At 45.7% G+C, this 17,050-nt stretch overlaps 1 protein-coding gene across 4 annotated transcripts in view; it reads left to right on the forward strand.

Annotated features, from left to right (window-relative positions):
• VPS41 (VPS41 subunit of HOPS complex) overlaps positions 1-17,050 on the forward strand; it is a 259,609-nt gene that overhangs the window by 60,150 nt on the left and 182,409 nt on the right. For all 4 annotated transcript variants that reach the window (XM_058179680.1, XM_058179681.1, XM_058179683.1 and 1 more), the window contains one exon: positions 13,102-13,179. In XM_058179680.1, the coding sequence (XP_058035663.1) occupies positions 13,102-13,179 (78 nt within the window). The remainder of the gene's footprint in view (positions 1-13,101; positions 13,180-17,050) is intronic.

The following is a 17,050-nucleotide window of genomic DNA, read 5'->3' on the forward strand; positions in this document are numbered from 1 at the left end:
CAGGCTTGCACGAACTCCTCTGCTTGATTGATTCGGCTACCCCCCAAAGTGATCCTCTCTCTCAAGTGGTGGCTATCCCCAGCAATAATCAAAGGTCATCAGTTCAGGGAACCTTGCTGCTTGGTCCTTACCACAGATGCCAGTCTTTACGGCTGGGGGGCTCACCTGGACTCAATCAAGGCTCAATCAGTAGACTCAAACCGACCTCAGCTACAACATAAACTGGCTAGAACTCCAGCTGTTAATCTCACCCTTCGAGTTTTTCAGGACAAGGTAGAGGGCCAGCACATCTTGATTTGAATGAACAACGTGGCCGCCAAGGCCCATATCAATCGCCTTGGAGGGACCCACCTCCAGCATCTCATGCAGGAAGTGGGGAGGTTGGGCCTCTGGGCAGAGTCTCACTGCTATCCATAAGGGCCTCGCATATCTCAGGGAAGGTGAACATGCAGGCAGATCACCTCAGCCGATCTCCGGTGGACCCAGGGGAGTGGAGCTTGCCTTCGGACCTCTTCCAACTAATAGTGAGCCGCTTTGGCTGCCCTGCAGTCAATCTCTTCGCCTCCCAGACCAATCAACAAGTGGAGAGATATTTCTCCAGGTTTCCTGTCCAGGGAACGGAAGGTGTAGACGCTCTGCGCAGCCCTTGGCCTCAGGGCTTACTTTACGCTTTCCCCCCGATTCTGGTGATTCCCAGACTACTTCGAAAGGAGGAGGCGGAACTCATCTTGATTACTCCCCACTGGCTGTGCCATCCCTGGTTTGCAGACCTGGTGGTTCCGTCAGTGGCTCACCATTGGAGGATTCCTCGGGACAAGGTAATTCTCAACCAGGGTACACTGGATCCCGATTGAGCGGTGCCTCCTGAGGCGTCACAGTCTCTCTTCAAGGGTCATTGCCACTATACAGGCATCATGCCGTCCCTCCACTAACCACATCTGTTTTTCTACATGGTCAGCTTCATGGCTTGGTGCAAGATGCGGAACCGGAACCCCACAAAGGTTTCTACTGCAGATGTTCTACTGTTCCTGCAGGACAGTTTTGAGGCAGGCTTGGCGCTTAACACCCTTCGGAGACAGGTATCAGCTCTTTCCTCTATCTTAGCATGTGGATCCACGGGCTCTCCCTCTAGGCTTCCCTTAATCTGGCAGTTTCTCAGACACTCTTTCCCCCCGTTCTGCATAGGTACCCTACCTGGGACCTTTCTAAGGTGCTTAATGCACTCACCCGGGGCCCCTTTGAACCTTTGAGGGAGATAAGCCTACGATTTCTATCCTACAAAGTGGCCTTTCTGTTCGCTATTACTTCGGCCCACTGAATTTCTGAACTGGCAGCTCTTTCTATCAGGGCCGACCTATGTATCTTTTATGCTGATCGGGTCGTCCTTCGCTTGGACCTCACATTTATCCCAAAAATTAATACATTTTTTCATCGAGCCCAGGAATTGGTACTCCCTAATTTTTGCCCCAATCTGTCCCACCGGTTGGAAACTGTATGGCACACCTTAGATGTTCGCAGGGCTCTTCGCATCTATATTAAACATACCTCCTCTCTTCGGAGATTGGAGAGTCTCTTTGTGTCTTTCCAACCGGCAACCCTAGACCACGAGGTTTCATCGTCCACCATTGGATGTTGGCTTCGGGCAACTATTGCCAAAGCCTATGATTCTCAGGCTTTGCCAACTCCTTGCAGGATCACTGCTCATTCGACCCGCAGTGCCGTGACTTCAGTGGCTTGGGCCACCCAGGCTTCATTAGAAGAGGTATGCAGGGCTGCCACCTGGTCGTCCCCTTCCCCGTTCATCTGTCATTATAAATTAGATACATATGCCTCGACGGATGCAACCTTTGGCCATTGGGTTTTACAACAGGTTCATTCCAGGGGGGACTACAGACTGGTCATTTCCCTCCCATTAGGACGAAGGCTTTGGCGTGTCCCATTCCTGACTGCTGGTCCCACGCTCAGAGAGAAAGGGCATTGCCTTACCTGAACGCCCGTTCTTCTGAGTAGGGGGGCCAGCAGTCAGCCCCACCCTTTCTTTGACAGGTCCTCATAGAGGTTGGGCACTAACCATGTTGTGTCTTGTCCGCTCTCACCGCAGCCGGCATCTGCTTATCTGCTCCTGCACACGGAGGAATGTATGCCTCCCGGCCCCAGTTCTGGCTCCATGCCCAGACAAGCTGCAGAGGAGGGGGCACCTCCCGGTCCCAGCCCTGGCTCCATGCCCAAGCAGGCTGCAGAGGAGGGAGCATCCCCCGGCCCCAGCCCTGGCTCCATGCCCAGGCAAACGGAGCAGCTAGACCCCTCCCCCTCCTCCACAGCATGTGAGCCTGAGGAAAGTTTACTTCCAACAACAGCTGATTGGAGTGACCCTCGCATCAGAAGATTGGATAGGCGGAGGCAACAGAAGGAAGGGAGGGGCAGGCCTTAATGAGTGCTGAGTCATGGAGCCACACCCCATGGCCTATATAAAGGATCTGCTTTCTGGCAGTCTCTGAGTCAGGCAAAGTCGAACTTATCTTGCTGAAGTCACTTACTGGTCTCCTGCCTGCTCTGAGGACTTTGCTAGGACTTTGGGCAGAGCTGCAGAGGCAAGCCTGATTCGGATTTCCCTGACCCGGCCGTCAGCGGAGGAGTGGGACACGACAAACCATGTCATTGCAGCTCAGCACATGAGTCTGCCAAATCTTCCTCGTCAGAAAGCTGAGAAGCAAGAGGAAGAGGAGGAACGTAACATCGTGCAGACTCAGTCCTGGATCAGATGACAGAGTTAACCTATTCCTGACTGCTGCCCCCCCTACTCAGCAGAACGGGCATTCAGGTAAGGCAACGTCCTGAAGCTCTAAAAATGTGGACTGTTCAAGCTTTGTGCCACTCTGTGGGCCATTCATCTGTCGCCTTGTATTCATAGGACCATGCTACTGAGATTTAATGGCAAAATGCAATTTTTGTTAATGCAGTGGTTTTTTTAAAATTCAAGTTGTAAAATCAGTGTTGTAAGAGAAATAGCATAAAAATGTTTTGTAAAAAAGATGAACAAAATCCTTAAATAAAATCATATACAAGTTATACACCATGAAAGCCCTCCCTCTGCCTTCATTAACTAATTTTAACAAGGTTAATTGCATTCTTGGAATTTGTTTTTGTCTTTTGAATATGTTTTATTTTTATAATCTTGTAATTTTAATTTTTTAATCTTAAAGTAACATTTTAATTTTATGTACTGTTTTATATGTTTATATTACATTGTACCTGACCCTTTTTGAAGGAGATTGGCAGTTTAGAAATCTATATATATATATATATATATATAAAAGCGAAATCCACTCACTCATCACAAAATTTCCAGAATGGTAAAGCCTAGAAACTTGAAATTTGGCATGTATATTCCTCTTGACTTCTAGGTGCTCACTAACAAAGGATTTTTCAAAATAACCATCAGGTCATTAGTATTTCATATACAGTATATTCATATACAATATATTAACATGCTCTGATGCTAAGGAGTTAAACGTTCTACTCCCCCTCCCCACCTGAAAAGTTCCAGCTGCCACTTGCCTTATATTCTGTTACCTCAGGTCAAACTGGCAGACATTCCACTCCTTCACTCAGGAGCGGTCTGGGGTTTCTTACAGTAAACTAAACATCGCTACCTCACCAAAATGGAACTGCTTCCGGATTCAAGGTGGTGGGAGAGATATTCCCTTATGTGTTTCAATCAATCACCGACCACCACTGAGCCAATGGATTGTGAACTGAATTTCTCCTGCATAGTGTCCCAGCCTCAACTCACTTCTTACACTGAGCTGAGTTTAGACGAATCTGTTCCTTCTACTGTAACACCAGTTAAATGGAAAAGACTGTCTTTCTGCTGCCTGGAAGTACAATGGATGTTTCTAAATGACATCTTTTGGAGCTAGAGAGGTGAAGGAAGGAAATTTTAATATTCAAAATGCCAATATTCAAAATGCAGGGACAGGTCTATCACAGGATAGGGAGTATCATGGCGGGGCTTCAGCATCAGCCTTCATTTCTCCAGATATACTTTTCTGGTGATGATGACAATGATGACAATGATGACAATGAGAGTCTGTCAAGCATGGGGATGCTACAGTAGTCGTAAGTGTGAAAAATTGTCATAAGTATTCAGCACGGATATTCAGCTAGTACAAAATATATTATTATTCAATAATATTGAATAATTATTCAATTGTTATATTACATATTTAAATATCCATAGATGCTTATAAAGTATACATTTTTTACTGTATTTCAACAAAGGAAATGCTCCTTTCTACCTCCCTTTATATAAACATACCATGCACGTGCTGATTATGATAGGAGATAGTCAGACTTATTATACTTGTTAATTATCATCAGTTCTGCAAAGAGTTTTTCGGCTTTGATGATTTGACAGTTTGCATTTTTAATCTGGAAGTATGGTGTTTACTTTTTTAAAGAAGCAAATGTCTTAGACAATATAAATTGTTTCTATCTTTGGAAGTCCCCTAATTATAGTGTCACAAGTACAACATAATAATAATAGCAAAGTTGTTTCTGAGCACTTTTATAAACTGGACTATTTATGAGACGATCAATAATGTTAGAAGCTGATACAAAGCGTCTTTTAGGAATTGGTCTCGCATAATGCTGAGGCTAAAAATTGAAGATGGAATGTGTATTTTCCCTACATTTTGCTCTATGAGTAAAATAAAAAGAAATAACACTGTAGCATCTACAATAGATGTGTTTTATGATTAGAACATTTTACTTTGTTCAGACTATAAAATCTGGTTTATATTTAGACTATTTTCCCTCCAGAAGTATTTTTTTTTTCAATTGTAAAACATATTTTCACTGGACCTGCTGTCTGCATTGGAAGACTAATCGTCCTGGCACCCAGTGCATTCAAGCAGGCCTGTGCAGTGGAATAGTCATACCTAGTTATGTCTGCACACCTGATGTTTTATTAACTAGTATTGATTTTTTTTACCCGGGGGACTTTTTTTCTTTCTGTAAAAAAGCAACCTTGCAGGAGTGAAAGGCATTGCAGGGGATGAATTTCTAATGAACCCTTCTCTTTGCCTCTCTTTCTCCCTTTTTGACTTCTCTTTAATGTGGCTTCATATTTTAAGTGCCTGAACTGAAATTTCATTTTAAGCAATTCCATTTTGATAAATCCTTTTAAACCTTGACTTTCTGTAAGGTTATTAAAAAAAAGATTGTGCTGCTTGACTGACATGCTTAGTAGTGCCTGTAAATTTGAGCATTTCATTATAGGCTGCAATGAAGCGTGATCAGATGCAATGAAATACAGAGAATTTAGCAGTCTGACTACTTGAGTAATGCCAAAGGAAGGAAAGGCACTCTATTTTATACCAAGCAGTAACAAACTTTTTGATATATTTTAAATCTCTTTTTTAATCTTTGTGATGGAATAACACCTAAGTCCCTTCTGCATTATTTTGAGTATTCTGTGCGTTCATGCAGCGCATATCTTTTGTGCATCTTTCAGCCAGATTGGTCTTTCCCCTAGGCTGGCTCCTAACTACCTGCTTCTAAAAGTTGTGCCTGTAAAACCAGAGCGGACTTTGTAATTTGCAGTACAAAACTCTCTTCTGTGACCGGTGGCTGATTTGCTAAATGAGAGATCTGACATTTTCAAAAATTAGGGCTTAGATATTTTTCTAGACTTGTAGAAATAATGTAGGTGCTTGTTGGGAACAGTAATTAACTTAGCATTACTATATAAATTGAGTCATGGAAAGAAAAATATCTTTTTTAAAAAAGATGTGGTCTTTGTTACTTTATAAATAGAATAGGCTCTGCGCATGCGCGAGGATGGCGGTTTACTAGAGGAGCTCGGATCGGCGTGGGGTGCTTTTCCTGAAATGGGGGACTCCTGATGACTTACCAGGCTGCTCCTGTCCCTCGGTGTGCTGCATCATCTACTTGGCAGCCGCAGGAGAGGTCTTTTGGCCCTCTCGGATGTGCGGTAGCCAAGAACGGGCCGAGGGAAGAGCGGCGGACCGGTTGGTGGTGGCCATTTTTGGGGACGCGAGGGAGGCGAGGGAGGCCTGCTGCTGCCTGTGCTGATTGCAGGCCTCGATTTCGGCCCGGCTCCAGCCGATTCCAGCGGCGATGAGAAATCTGCCCGAGTCCAGCTGGGGCATGGATTCCGCCCGTCGCCTGGTCGTGGGCCCGCCAGCTCCATCGGCGCTTTGTTGCGCCTGGCGAGGCCTTGTGGGCCGCGAGGCGCCCGTCCAGCGCGCCCAGTGTTCCGCGGCCCCATCGGTTCCATCGGCGGCGGGCGTGGTGAGGCCGTGGTCGGAGATGAGGCCGGAGGCAAGGCTATGGTTTGGCTCCCTCTTCTGGCACTTTTGGCACATTACATCGTGCTTTGTTCATCTGCCTTTTGCTGTATGGCCTGCCTTCCTCCCCCCCCCCCCCCCGGACTTTTGACCATCAAAGCTGGGTCGTCAGGTATTTATACCCACGGGTTCCTGGACTGGACTGGACTGGACTGGATTGGACTATGGACTATGAACAGACTGACGGCCATTTCTACCTTATTAAGACCTTCTGTAGAAACATTTTCCATAGGTTTACCATGGAGGCTGCCGGCCTGTTTACCTGGGCTTATCATCTTCATCTGGTTCCAGCTTTATTTGTCCTCTTTGACATCTGGACATCCGTTGGAGGATCCATCTTTAACGCCTTACCATCTGGGATGTTACCATCTTAGCACCTCACCGATTCGCATTTTCTATGCTACGCTGCACATGAACTCTTGCGCCTGCGAGGTGCCCCCGCCTCGCAGGAATGGCCCGTCTCACTACCAAGGGCCGGCCTCAATGACGGGTCTTGGGACCCACAGAGGTGGCATGCGAAGAGGAAGAGCCTTTGGGGTTTTTTAGATAGGGCATTTTTAAGGGGTGGGAGGGTTAGGGCGGGTGTTGGGGGTAGCCCGTCGGGAGGGAAACCAGTCCCTGCGCGCGCTCGTGGCGATTATTTAGTGGGTTCGGAGGTTATGGGGGGGGAATGTGTTCCTTTTTGTGAGGGTGGTTCCATTTGCACGGTAAGTGGGAGGGGCAGGCCTTAATGAGTGCTGAGTCATGGAGCCACACCCCATGGCCTATATAAAGGATCTGCTTTCTGGCAGTCTCTGAGTCAGGCAAAGTCGAACTTATCTTGCTGAAGTCACTTACTGGTCTCCTGCCTGCTCTGAGGACTTTGCTAGGACTTTGGGCGGAGCTGCAGAAGAAGGAGCACCTCCCGGCTCCAGCCCTGACTCCATGCCCAAGCAGGCTGCAGAGGAGGGGGCACCTCCCGGTCCCAGCCCTGGCTCCATGCCCAGGCAGGCTGCAGAGGAGGGAGCACCTCCCGGCCCCAGCCCTGGCTCCATGCCCAGGCAAACGGAGCAGCTAGACCCCTCCCCCTCCTCCACAGCATGTGAGCCTGAGGAAAGTTTACTTCCAACAACAGCTGATTGGAGTGACCCTCGCATCAGAAGATTGGATAGGCGGAGGCAACAGAAGGAAGGGAGGGGCAGGCCTTAATGAGTGCTGAGTCATGGAGCCACACCCCATGGCCTATATAAAGGATCTGCTTTCTGGCAGTCTCTGAGTCAGGCAAAGTCGAACTTATCTTGCTGAAGTCACTTACTGGTCTCCTGCCTGCTCTGAGGACTTTGCTAGGACTTTGGGCAGAGCTGCAGAGGAGGGGCACCTCCCGGTCCCAGCCCTGGCTCCATGCCCAGACAAGCTGCAGAGGAGGGAGCATCCTGCCCCAGCCCTGGCTCCATGCCCAAGCAGGCTGCAGAGGAGGGAGCATCCCCCAGCCCCAGCCCTGGCTCCATGCCCAGACAAGCTGCAGAGGAGGGAGCACCTCCCGGCCCCAGCCCTGGCTCCATGCCCAAGCAGGCTGCAGAGGAGGGAGCATCCCCCGGCCCCAGCCCTGGCTCCATGCCCAGGCAAACGGAGCAGCTAGACCCCTCCCCCTCCTCCACAGCATGTGAGCCTGAGGAAAGTTTACTTCCAACAACAGCTGATTGGAGTGACCCTCGCATCAGAAGATTGGATAGGCGGAGGCAACAGAAGGAAGGGAGGGGCAGGCCTTAATGAGTGCTGAGTCATGGAGCCACACCCCATGGCCTATATAAAGGATCTGCTTTCTGGCAGTCTCTGAGTCAGGCAAAGTCGAACTTATCTTGCTGAAGTCACTTACTGGTCTCCTGCCTGCTCTGAGGACTTTGCTAGGACTTTGGGCAGAGCTGCAGAGGAGGGGGTACCTCCCGGTCCCAGCCCTGGCTCCATGCCCAAGCAGGCTGCAGAGGAGGGGGCACCTCCCGGTCCCAGCCCTGGCTCCATGCCCAAGCAGGCTGCAGAGGAGGGAGCATCCCCCGGCCCCAGCCCTGGCTCCATGCCCAGGCAAACGGAGCAGCTAGACCCCTCCCCCTCCTCCACAGCATGTGAGCCTGAGGAAAGTTTACTTCCAACAACAGCTGATTGGAGTGACCCTCGCATCAGAAGATTGGATAGGCGGAGGCAACAGAAGGAAGGGAGGGGCAGGCCTTAATGAGTGCTGAGTCATGGAGCCACACCCCATGGCCTATATAAAGGATCTGCTTTCTGGCAGTCTCTGAGTCAGGCAAAGTCGAACTTATCTTGCTGAAGTCACTTACTGGTCTCCTGCCTGCTCTGAGGACTTTGCTAGGACTTTGGGCAGAGCTGCAGAGGAGGGAGCATCCTGCCCCAGCCCTGGCTCCATGCCCAGGCAAACGGAGCAGCTAGACCCTCCCTCCTCCACAGCATGTGAGCCTGAGGAAAGTTTACTTCCAACAACAGCTGATTGGAGTGACCCTCGCATCAGAAGATTGGATAGGCGGAGGCAACAGAAGGAAGGGAGGGGCAGGCCTTAATGAGTGCTGAGTCATGGAGCCACACCCCATGGCCTATATAAAGGATCTGCTTTCTGGCAGTCTCTGAGTCAGGCAAAGTCGAACTTATCTTGCTGAAGTCACTTACTGGTCTCCTGCCTGCTCTGAGGACTTTGCTAGGACTTTGGGCAGAGCTGCAGAGGAGGGAGCATCCTGCCCCAGCCCTGGCTCCATGCCCAGACAAGCTGCAGAGGAGGGGCACCTCCCGGTCCCAGCCCTGGCTCCATGCCCAGACAAGCTGCAGAGGAGGGAGCATCCTGCCCCAGCCCTGGCTCCATGCCCAGACAAGCTGCAGAGGAGGGAGCATCCTGCCCCAGCCCTGGCTCCATGCCCAAGCAGGCTGCAGAGGAGGGGCACCTCCCGGTCCCAGCCCTGGCTCCATGCCCAGACAAGCTGCAGAGGCAAGCCTGATTCGGATTTCCTGACCCGGCCGTCAGCGGAGGAGTGGGACACGACAAACCATGTCATTGCAGCTCAGCACATGAGTCTGCCAAATCTTCCTCGTCAGAAAGCTGAGAAGCAAGAGGAAGAGCCTTTGGGGTTTTTAGATAGGGCATTTTAAGGGGTGGGAGGGTTAGGGCGGGTGTTGGGGTAGCCCGTCGAGGGAAACCAGTCTCGCGCTACGTGGCGATTATTTAGTGGGTTCGGAGGTTATGGGGGAATGTGTTCCTTTTGTGAGGGTGGTTCCATTTGCACGGTAAGTGGGAGGGGCAGGCCTTAATGAGTGCTGAGTCATGGAGCCACACCCCATGGCCTATATAAAGGATCTGCTTTCTGGCAGTCTCTGAGTCAGGCAAAGTCGAACTTATCTTGCTGAAGTCACTTACTGGGCTCCTGCCTGCTCTGGGGGCTTTGCTAGGACTTTGGGCAGAGCTGCAGAGGAGGGAGCATCCTGCCCCAGCCCTGGCTCCATGCCCAAGCAGGCTGCAGAGGAGGGAGCATCCTGCCCCAGCCCTGGCTCCATGCCCAGACAAGCTGCAGAGGAGGGAGCATCCTGCCCCAGCCCTGGCTCCATGCCCAGACAAGCTGCAGAGGAGGGGCACCTCCCGGTCCCAGCCCTGGCTCCTTGCTGCGTGACAGCTGCCCTGCCTGAGCTCCTGGAGGTGCTTGCCGGGTGGCAGTGGAGACCCCCAAACTTTTAGTCATGGGGGACTTTAACTTGCCATCTGCCGGCTCGTCATCGACAGTGGCTCGGGAGTTCATGGCTTCCATGACGGCCTTGGACCTGACTCAAGTAGTTGATGGCCCCACTCACATCGGGGGTGGCACTCTGGATCTTATTTTTATCTCTGGTCAGTGGTTGAAGGATCTGGATTTGAGAGATGTAGTCATAGAACCTTTGTCATGGTCAGATCACTCTCTCCTTCGCCTGGACTTTCTGACCGCCACTCAACACCGCAGGGAGACGGAACCACAACGTTGGTTCCGTCCCAGGCGCCTGATGGACCCGGAGAGGTTCCGGACGGAGCTTGGGCCACTTCCTGAGGGTCTGGCTCACGGCACGGCAGAGGAACTAGCCGCAGCCTGGCAACGGGCTGCGACTGGGGCTTTAGACCGTGTCGTGCCTCTGCGGCCTCTGACCCGCGCAGATCCCAACCGCCCTTGGTTCTCCGAGGAGCTGAGGGGATGAAACGCCGGAGAAGACGCCTAGAGAGCTCCTGGAGGTGCTTGCCAGGGTGGCAGTGGAGACCCCCAAACTTTTAGTCATGGGGGACTTTAACTTGCCATCTGCCGGCTCGTCATCGACAGTGGCTCGGGAGTTCATGGCTTCCATGACGGCCTTGGACCTGACTCAAGTAGTTGATGGCCCCACTCACATCGGGGGTGGCACTCTGGATCTTATTTTTATCTCTGGTCAGTGGTTGAAGGATCTGGATTTGAGAGATGTAGTCATAGAACCTTTGTCATGGTCAGATCACTCTCTCCTTCGCCTGGACTTTCTGACCGCCACTCAACACCGCAGGGAGACGGAACCACAACGTTGGTTCCGTCCCAGGCGCCTGATGGACCCGGAGAGGTTCCGGACGGAGCTTGGGCCACTTCCTGAGGGTCTGGCTCACGGCACGGCAGAGGAACTAGCCGCAGCCTGGCAACGGGCTGCGACTGGGGCTTTAGACCGTGTCGTGCCTCTGCGGCCTCTGACCCGCGCAGATCCCAACCGCCCTTGGTTCTCCGAGGAGCTGAGGGGATGAAACGCCGGAGAAGACGCCTAGAGAGCTCCTGGAGGTCTAGCCGCTTAGAAGCTGATACAAAGCGCCTTTTAGGAATTGGTCTCGCATAATGCTGAGGCTAAAATTGAAGATGGAATGTGTATTTTCCCTACATTTTGCTCTATGAGTAAAATAAAAAGAAATAACACTGTAGCATCTACAATAGATGTGTTTTATGATTAGAACATTTTACTTTGTTCAGACTATAAAATCTGGTTTATATTTAGACTATTTTCCCTCCAGAAGTATTTTTTTTTTCAATTGTAAAACATATTTTCACTGGACCTGCTGTCTGCATTGGAAGACTAATCGTCCTGGCACCCAGTGCATTCAAGCAGGCCTGTGCAGTGGAATAGTCATACCTAGTTATGTCTGCACACCTGATGTTTTATTAACTAGTATTGATTTTTTTTACCCGGGGGACTTTTTTTCTTTCTGTAAAAAAGCAACCTTGCAGGAGTGAAAGGCATTGCAGGGGATGAATTTCTAATGAACCCCTTCTCTCTTTGCCTCTCTTTCTCCCTTTTTTGACTTCTCTTTAATGTGGCTTCATATTTTAAGTGCCTGAACTGAAATTTCATTTTAAGCAATTCCATTTTGATAAATCCTTTTAAACCTTGACTTTCTGTAAGGTTATTAAAAAAAAGATTGTGCTGCTTGACTGACATGCTTAGTAGTGCCTGTAAATTTGAGCATTTCATTATAGGCTGCAATGAAGCGTGATCAGATGCAATGAAATACAGAGAATTTAGCAGTCTGACTACTTGAGTAATGCCAAAGGAAGGAAAGGCACTCTATTTTATACCAAGCAGTAACAAACTTTTTGATATATTTTAAATCTCTTTTTTAATCTTTGTGATGGAATAACACCTAAGTCCCTTCTGCATTATTTTGAGTATTCTGTGCGTTCATGCAGCGCATATCTTTTGTGCATCTTTCAGCCAGATTGGTCTTTCCCCTAGGCTGGCTCCTAACTACCTGCTTCTAAAAGTTGTGCCTGTAAAACCAGAGCGGACTTTGTAATTTGCAGTACAAAACTCTCTTCTGTGACCGGTGGCTGATTTGCTAAATGAGAGATCTGACATTTTCAAAAATTAGGGCTTAGATATTTTTCTAGACTTGTAGAAATAATGTAGGTGCTTGTTGGGAACAGTAATTAACTTAGCATTACTATATAAATTGAGTCATGGAAAGAAAAATATCTTTTTTAAAAAAGATGTGGTCTTTGTTACTTTATAAATAACTAGAGGCAAACAAACATACTACTCCTTCCTCCTCCTATTTTCCACACAAGAACCCCATGTGGTGGGTTGGACTAAGAAAGATTTACTTACCCAACACCACCCATACAATATTGTGTGTAGCTTTATAACATATACAAACATTGTTTGGTAAAAAAGCCAAAATCTTATAAGATCTTATCTACAAGCAGAAATGTCACAAAATTTCAACTATATTTACCATTGGGTTATGCTTATTTTTATTATTATTCTGCTGCTTTCTCTCCTACTTCTTTACAAAAATGAAGTATAGGGCTTATATTCTAGTGTTGTCACAACTATTATGTTGCTGTACTATCAGTCCATCTGGTTATTTGAATATTCGTCTGAAAGTTAAAGATCAAATATGGCGAGGACCAGAAGAAGAATTGGCTTTTCTATTGTTGAAATAGCAATATTTCATTTTTGTCTAGTTTTTAAGAGGTCAAGAATGCATTAATGACAATTTTACATTTTTACAATTTCCTTTTCAAGTATTTGCTTTATATTAACCCTTGTTTAGATGTCATTTGTAGTTTGCTGTTATTCTCTGGATAGGTTTCAGGAATGTTACTGTATGATTCATGCTTGATGTACATTATCACAATAATATATAGTGCAAACAAAAGGTATGTTGTACTCTCTCTATTATAATTTCTCTGAATAATGTCTTCCTCCCATTTTTTCTATTTAGTTTTTGGCACTTGGAACACATTATGGCAAAGTTTATTTGTTAGATGTCCAGGGGAACATCACACAGAAGTTTGACATTGTAAGTACAAATTATTTTACAATATGACTATTGCAACCTAAAATACTGTGTTTAAAATAATATAACATTTATACTTGATTTATTCTTATGTGTGCACTTCATATAGCAGTTTTTGTTGCCATGCCATTGGAACTCAGCATTATGATTAAGATAATAATGAATGATTGAAGAGTTGATAGATTGAAATGCAGTCACATTAATGGCTATGGGAGGTTTATAAAAAAACCTAAACTTTCAGCTAAAACAGTTGGGTAAAAAGAGAGGATTTAAGCTCTTTCCTAAAGTCCAATAAAGAGGAGAGAGACTGATTTTACTTCAGTGATAATTTAGTATGTTATATATCAGAAAAATAAGAATTTGCTGTTCATACTAGAGTCTATTATTTCATAAAGACTGCATGGTTGGAATCTCCTGATTCTTACTCCAAAATCTAAAAATGTCTGTACATGGTAAGGAGGTCCTATGAATGCCTAAGCCATACAAGACTTTATATACCAGAGTGAGCACCTAAAATGAACTTAAATCCTTATATAGTAAACCAGACTAAGAAATAGTCCCATATAAACAGGACAACTTTTATTGTCATAGATATAGTAGCAGAATCTTTAGAATAACAGAGTTGGAAGGGATCTTGGAGGTCTTCTAGTCAAACTCGCTGCTTAGGCAGGAAAGCCTATACCACTCCAGACAAATGGTTAATCAACATCTTCTTAAAAAGTCCCAGTGTTGGAGCATTCACAACTTCTGCAGGCAAGTTGTTCCACTGATTAATTATTCTAATTGTCAGGAAATTTCTCCTTAGTTCTATGTTGCTTCTCTCCTTGATTAGTTTCCATCCATTGCTTCTTGTCCTACCCTCAGGTGCTTTGGAGAATAGCTTCACTCCCTCTTGTTTGTGGCAGCACCTGAGATATTGGAACACTGCTACCGTGTCTCCCCTAGTCCTTCTTTTCATCAGATTAGACATACCTAGTTCCTGCAACTATTCTTCATATGTTTTAGCCTCCAGTTACCTATTCATCTTCGTTGCTGTTCACGGCACTCTTTCTAGAGTCTCAACATCTTTTTTACATTGTGGCGACCAAAACTGAATGCAATATTCCAAGTGTGGCCTTAGGTAAAGGTTCTCCTCGCACATACGTGCTAGTCGTTGCCGACTCTAGGGGGCGATGCTCATCTCCGTTTCAAAGCTGAAGAGCCAGCGCTGTCCGAAGACGTCTCCGTGGTCATGTGGCCGGCATGACTCAATGCCAAAGGCTCACGGAACGCTGTTACCTTCCCACCACAGGTGGTCCCTATTTTTTCTACTTGCATTTTTACGTGCTTTTGAAACGGCTAGGTTGGCAGAAGCTGGGACAAGTAATGGGAGTTCACCCCATTACACGGCAGCACTAGGGATTCAAACCGCCGAGCTGCCGACCTTTCGATCGACAAGTCCTAGCCCCTGAGCCACCACGTCCCTAGTGTGGCCTTACCAAGGCATTATAAAGTGGTATTAACACTTCACGTGATCTTGATTCTATCCCTTTTTTTATGCAGCCCAGAACTGTGTTGGCTTTTTTGGCAGCTGTTGCACACTGCTGGCTCATATTTAAATAGTTGTCCACTAGGACTCCAAGATCCCTCTCACAGTTACTTCTATTGAGCAAGGTACCACATTTTGTTTTTCTTGCCTAAATGTAGAACCTTACTTTTCTCACCATTGAATTTCATTTTGTTAGATAGTGCCCAATGTTCAAGTCTGTCAAGATCCGTCTGTATCTTAAGCTTATCTTTTGGAGTGTTGGCTATTCCTGCCAGCTTGCTGTCATTTGCAAATTTGATGAGTTCACCATCTATCCCCTCGTCCAAGTCATTGATGAAGATGTTGAAGAGTAATGGGCCTAAAACAGCCTTGGGATACTCCACTGCATACTTCCCTCAATGGAGATGCAGTTCCATTGAGGAATATACAGTGAGTGTGGTTGGTCAGCCAGTTACGAATACGTCTGGTAGTGATGCTGTCTAACCCACATTTTTCTATTTTATCTAGTAGTAGGTTATGGTCTACTTTATCAAATGCCTTATTGAAGTCCAAGTAAATTATATCAACAGTATTCCTCTGGTCCACTAATTTTGTCACTTTGTCAAAGAATGCAATAAGATTAGTCTGCTATGATCTGTTTTTGACAAACCCATGTTGGCTTTTGGTTATTACTTTGTTTGCTTCCAAGATTGTTTGCTTAATCTTGCAGAAGTCAGAATACTTTTCTTCCTCTTTCACCCTTCAGTTTTATGTGAACTGAAGAATGTTTCTCTGAGATGTTTTCTCAAGTTATTTTCCTGGCCTAGGCTCAAGCTCTGTTTTTCTGTCCATTGCCTTGATAGCATCATTTCCTCCTATCTGTCAAGGGCATTCCCTATGCTTTTTACAGAGAAGAAAAATAATTGGTTGTCAATATAGTTATTTAAACCAGAGGTAGGCTTCAACTGGTGAAGTGATTGTTAAAATACTGCCCAGTTGAGTGAAAGCACTATACCCAAATATTTCAATGTGTTTTTAATCCTTATCTCAAATTGCTCTTGCATATTCTCAGACTCATTACCATTACTATCCATCAATAATTCTGACTTTGACCAATTTGCTTTCAATCCTGTCATTTCCTCAAATTCTATTAAATGCTTATATATCTTTTTCAAATCTTTCTCTACATTTTTCAAAATAATTAAAGTATCATCCGCATACAAATTTATCTTATACCCCTTATATCCTTACTTCATCTTTTTCTATCATTTTTGTCAATATCTCCATAGCCAATAAAAATAATGTTGGGGACAGGGGACATCCTTGTCTCGTACCAGCTTCTAATTTTATCTCTTCAGTTAATATTCCATTCACCTTCACTCTTGCACTGCTCTTTTGGTACAATTTTGAAATAACATGTATAAACTTATTACCAAAGCCTAAAGCCTCCACAATTACTTTAATAGTTTCCCATTGTACAGAATCAAAAGCTTTAAAAATATCCAATGATACTATACCAATTTTATCACCATTATATTCAGCTACATCTATAATATTTAATACTCTTCTAACAATATCACTCATGTATCTACCCTTCACAAAACCTACTTGATTATAACTTATATATCTATCTATAAATCTATTTAGTCTATTACTTATAATGGCAGTAAATATCTTTGCATCCTGATTAATTAAAGAAATGGGCCGATAGGACTCAATCCTTTCTAAATCCTTATCTGGTTTAGGAATTAAGGATATCACCGTTCTGTTAAAGAATTGAAAAAATTTAATTATGATGTGGTGATTAACGAAATTGAGAAGAAGATAGATAAATATAAAATTTTAAAGTTGTCTTGGTTTGGCAGAATTGCAATGTGTAAGATGATGTTGCTGCCCAAGTTCAACTTTTTATTCGAGATGCTACCACTAAATTTGACAGAGAAAGATATTGAAGGATATCAGAAAAAACTGGATAAATTTTGTAACGGTGGTAAAAGACCTAGATTAGTGAAGAAAATGTGGTATCAAAGTCAAAAGGAAGGTGGATTAGGAATCCCCAGATTATTTAATTATTACTGTGCGTATGGTATCCGGATAGTGGTAAAAATATTTAAAGGTGAAGATAGCTATTGGAGAGACTTAGAGTTAAGGGATATAGTGAAATTTGGATCAAGGTGGTTTTTAGATAAAGCAAATTTAAAATCCGTAAGTAGAAGTTATTGGTTAAAGGGATTAAGTAAAATGTGGAATAAATTTGTTAAAATTTTAATTCCGGATATAATCTTTTGGGGAGACAATTGAATTTGGCCGATTAAAAATAATATAAAACGTAATGAAGTGATTAAAGAGGAAAATATAGAAATTATT

Source organism: Ahaetulla prasina, chromosome 4 (assembly GCF_028640845.1).
Source record: "Ahaetulla prasina isolate Xishuangbanna chromosome 4, ASM2864084v1, whole genome shotgun sequence".
Taxonomy (NCBI): Eukaryota; Metazoa; Chordata; class Lepidosauria; order Squamata; family Colubridae; genus Ahaetulla; species Ahaetulla prasina.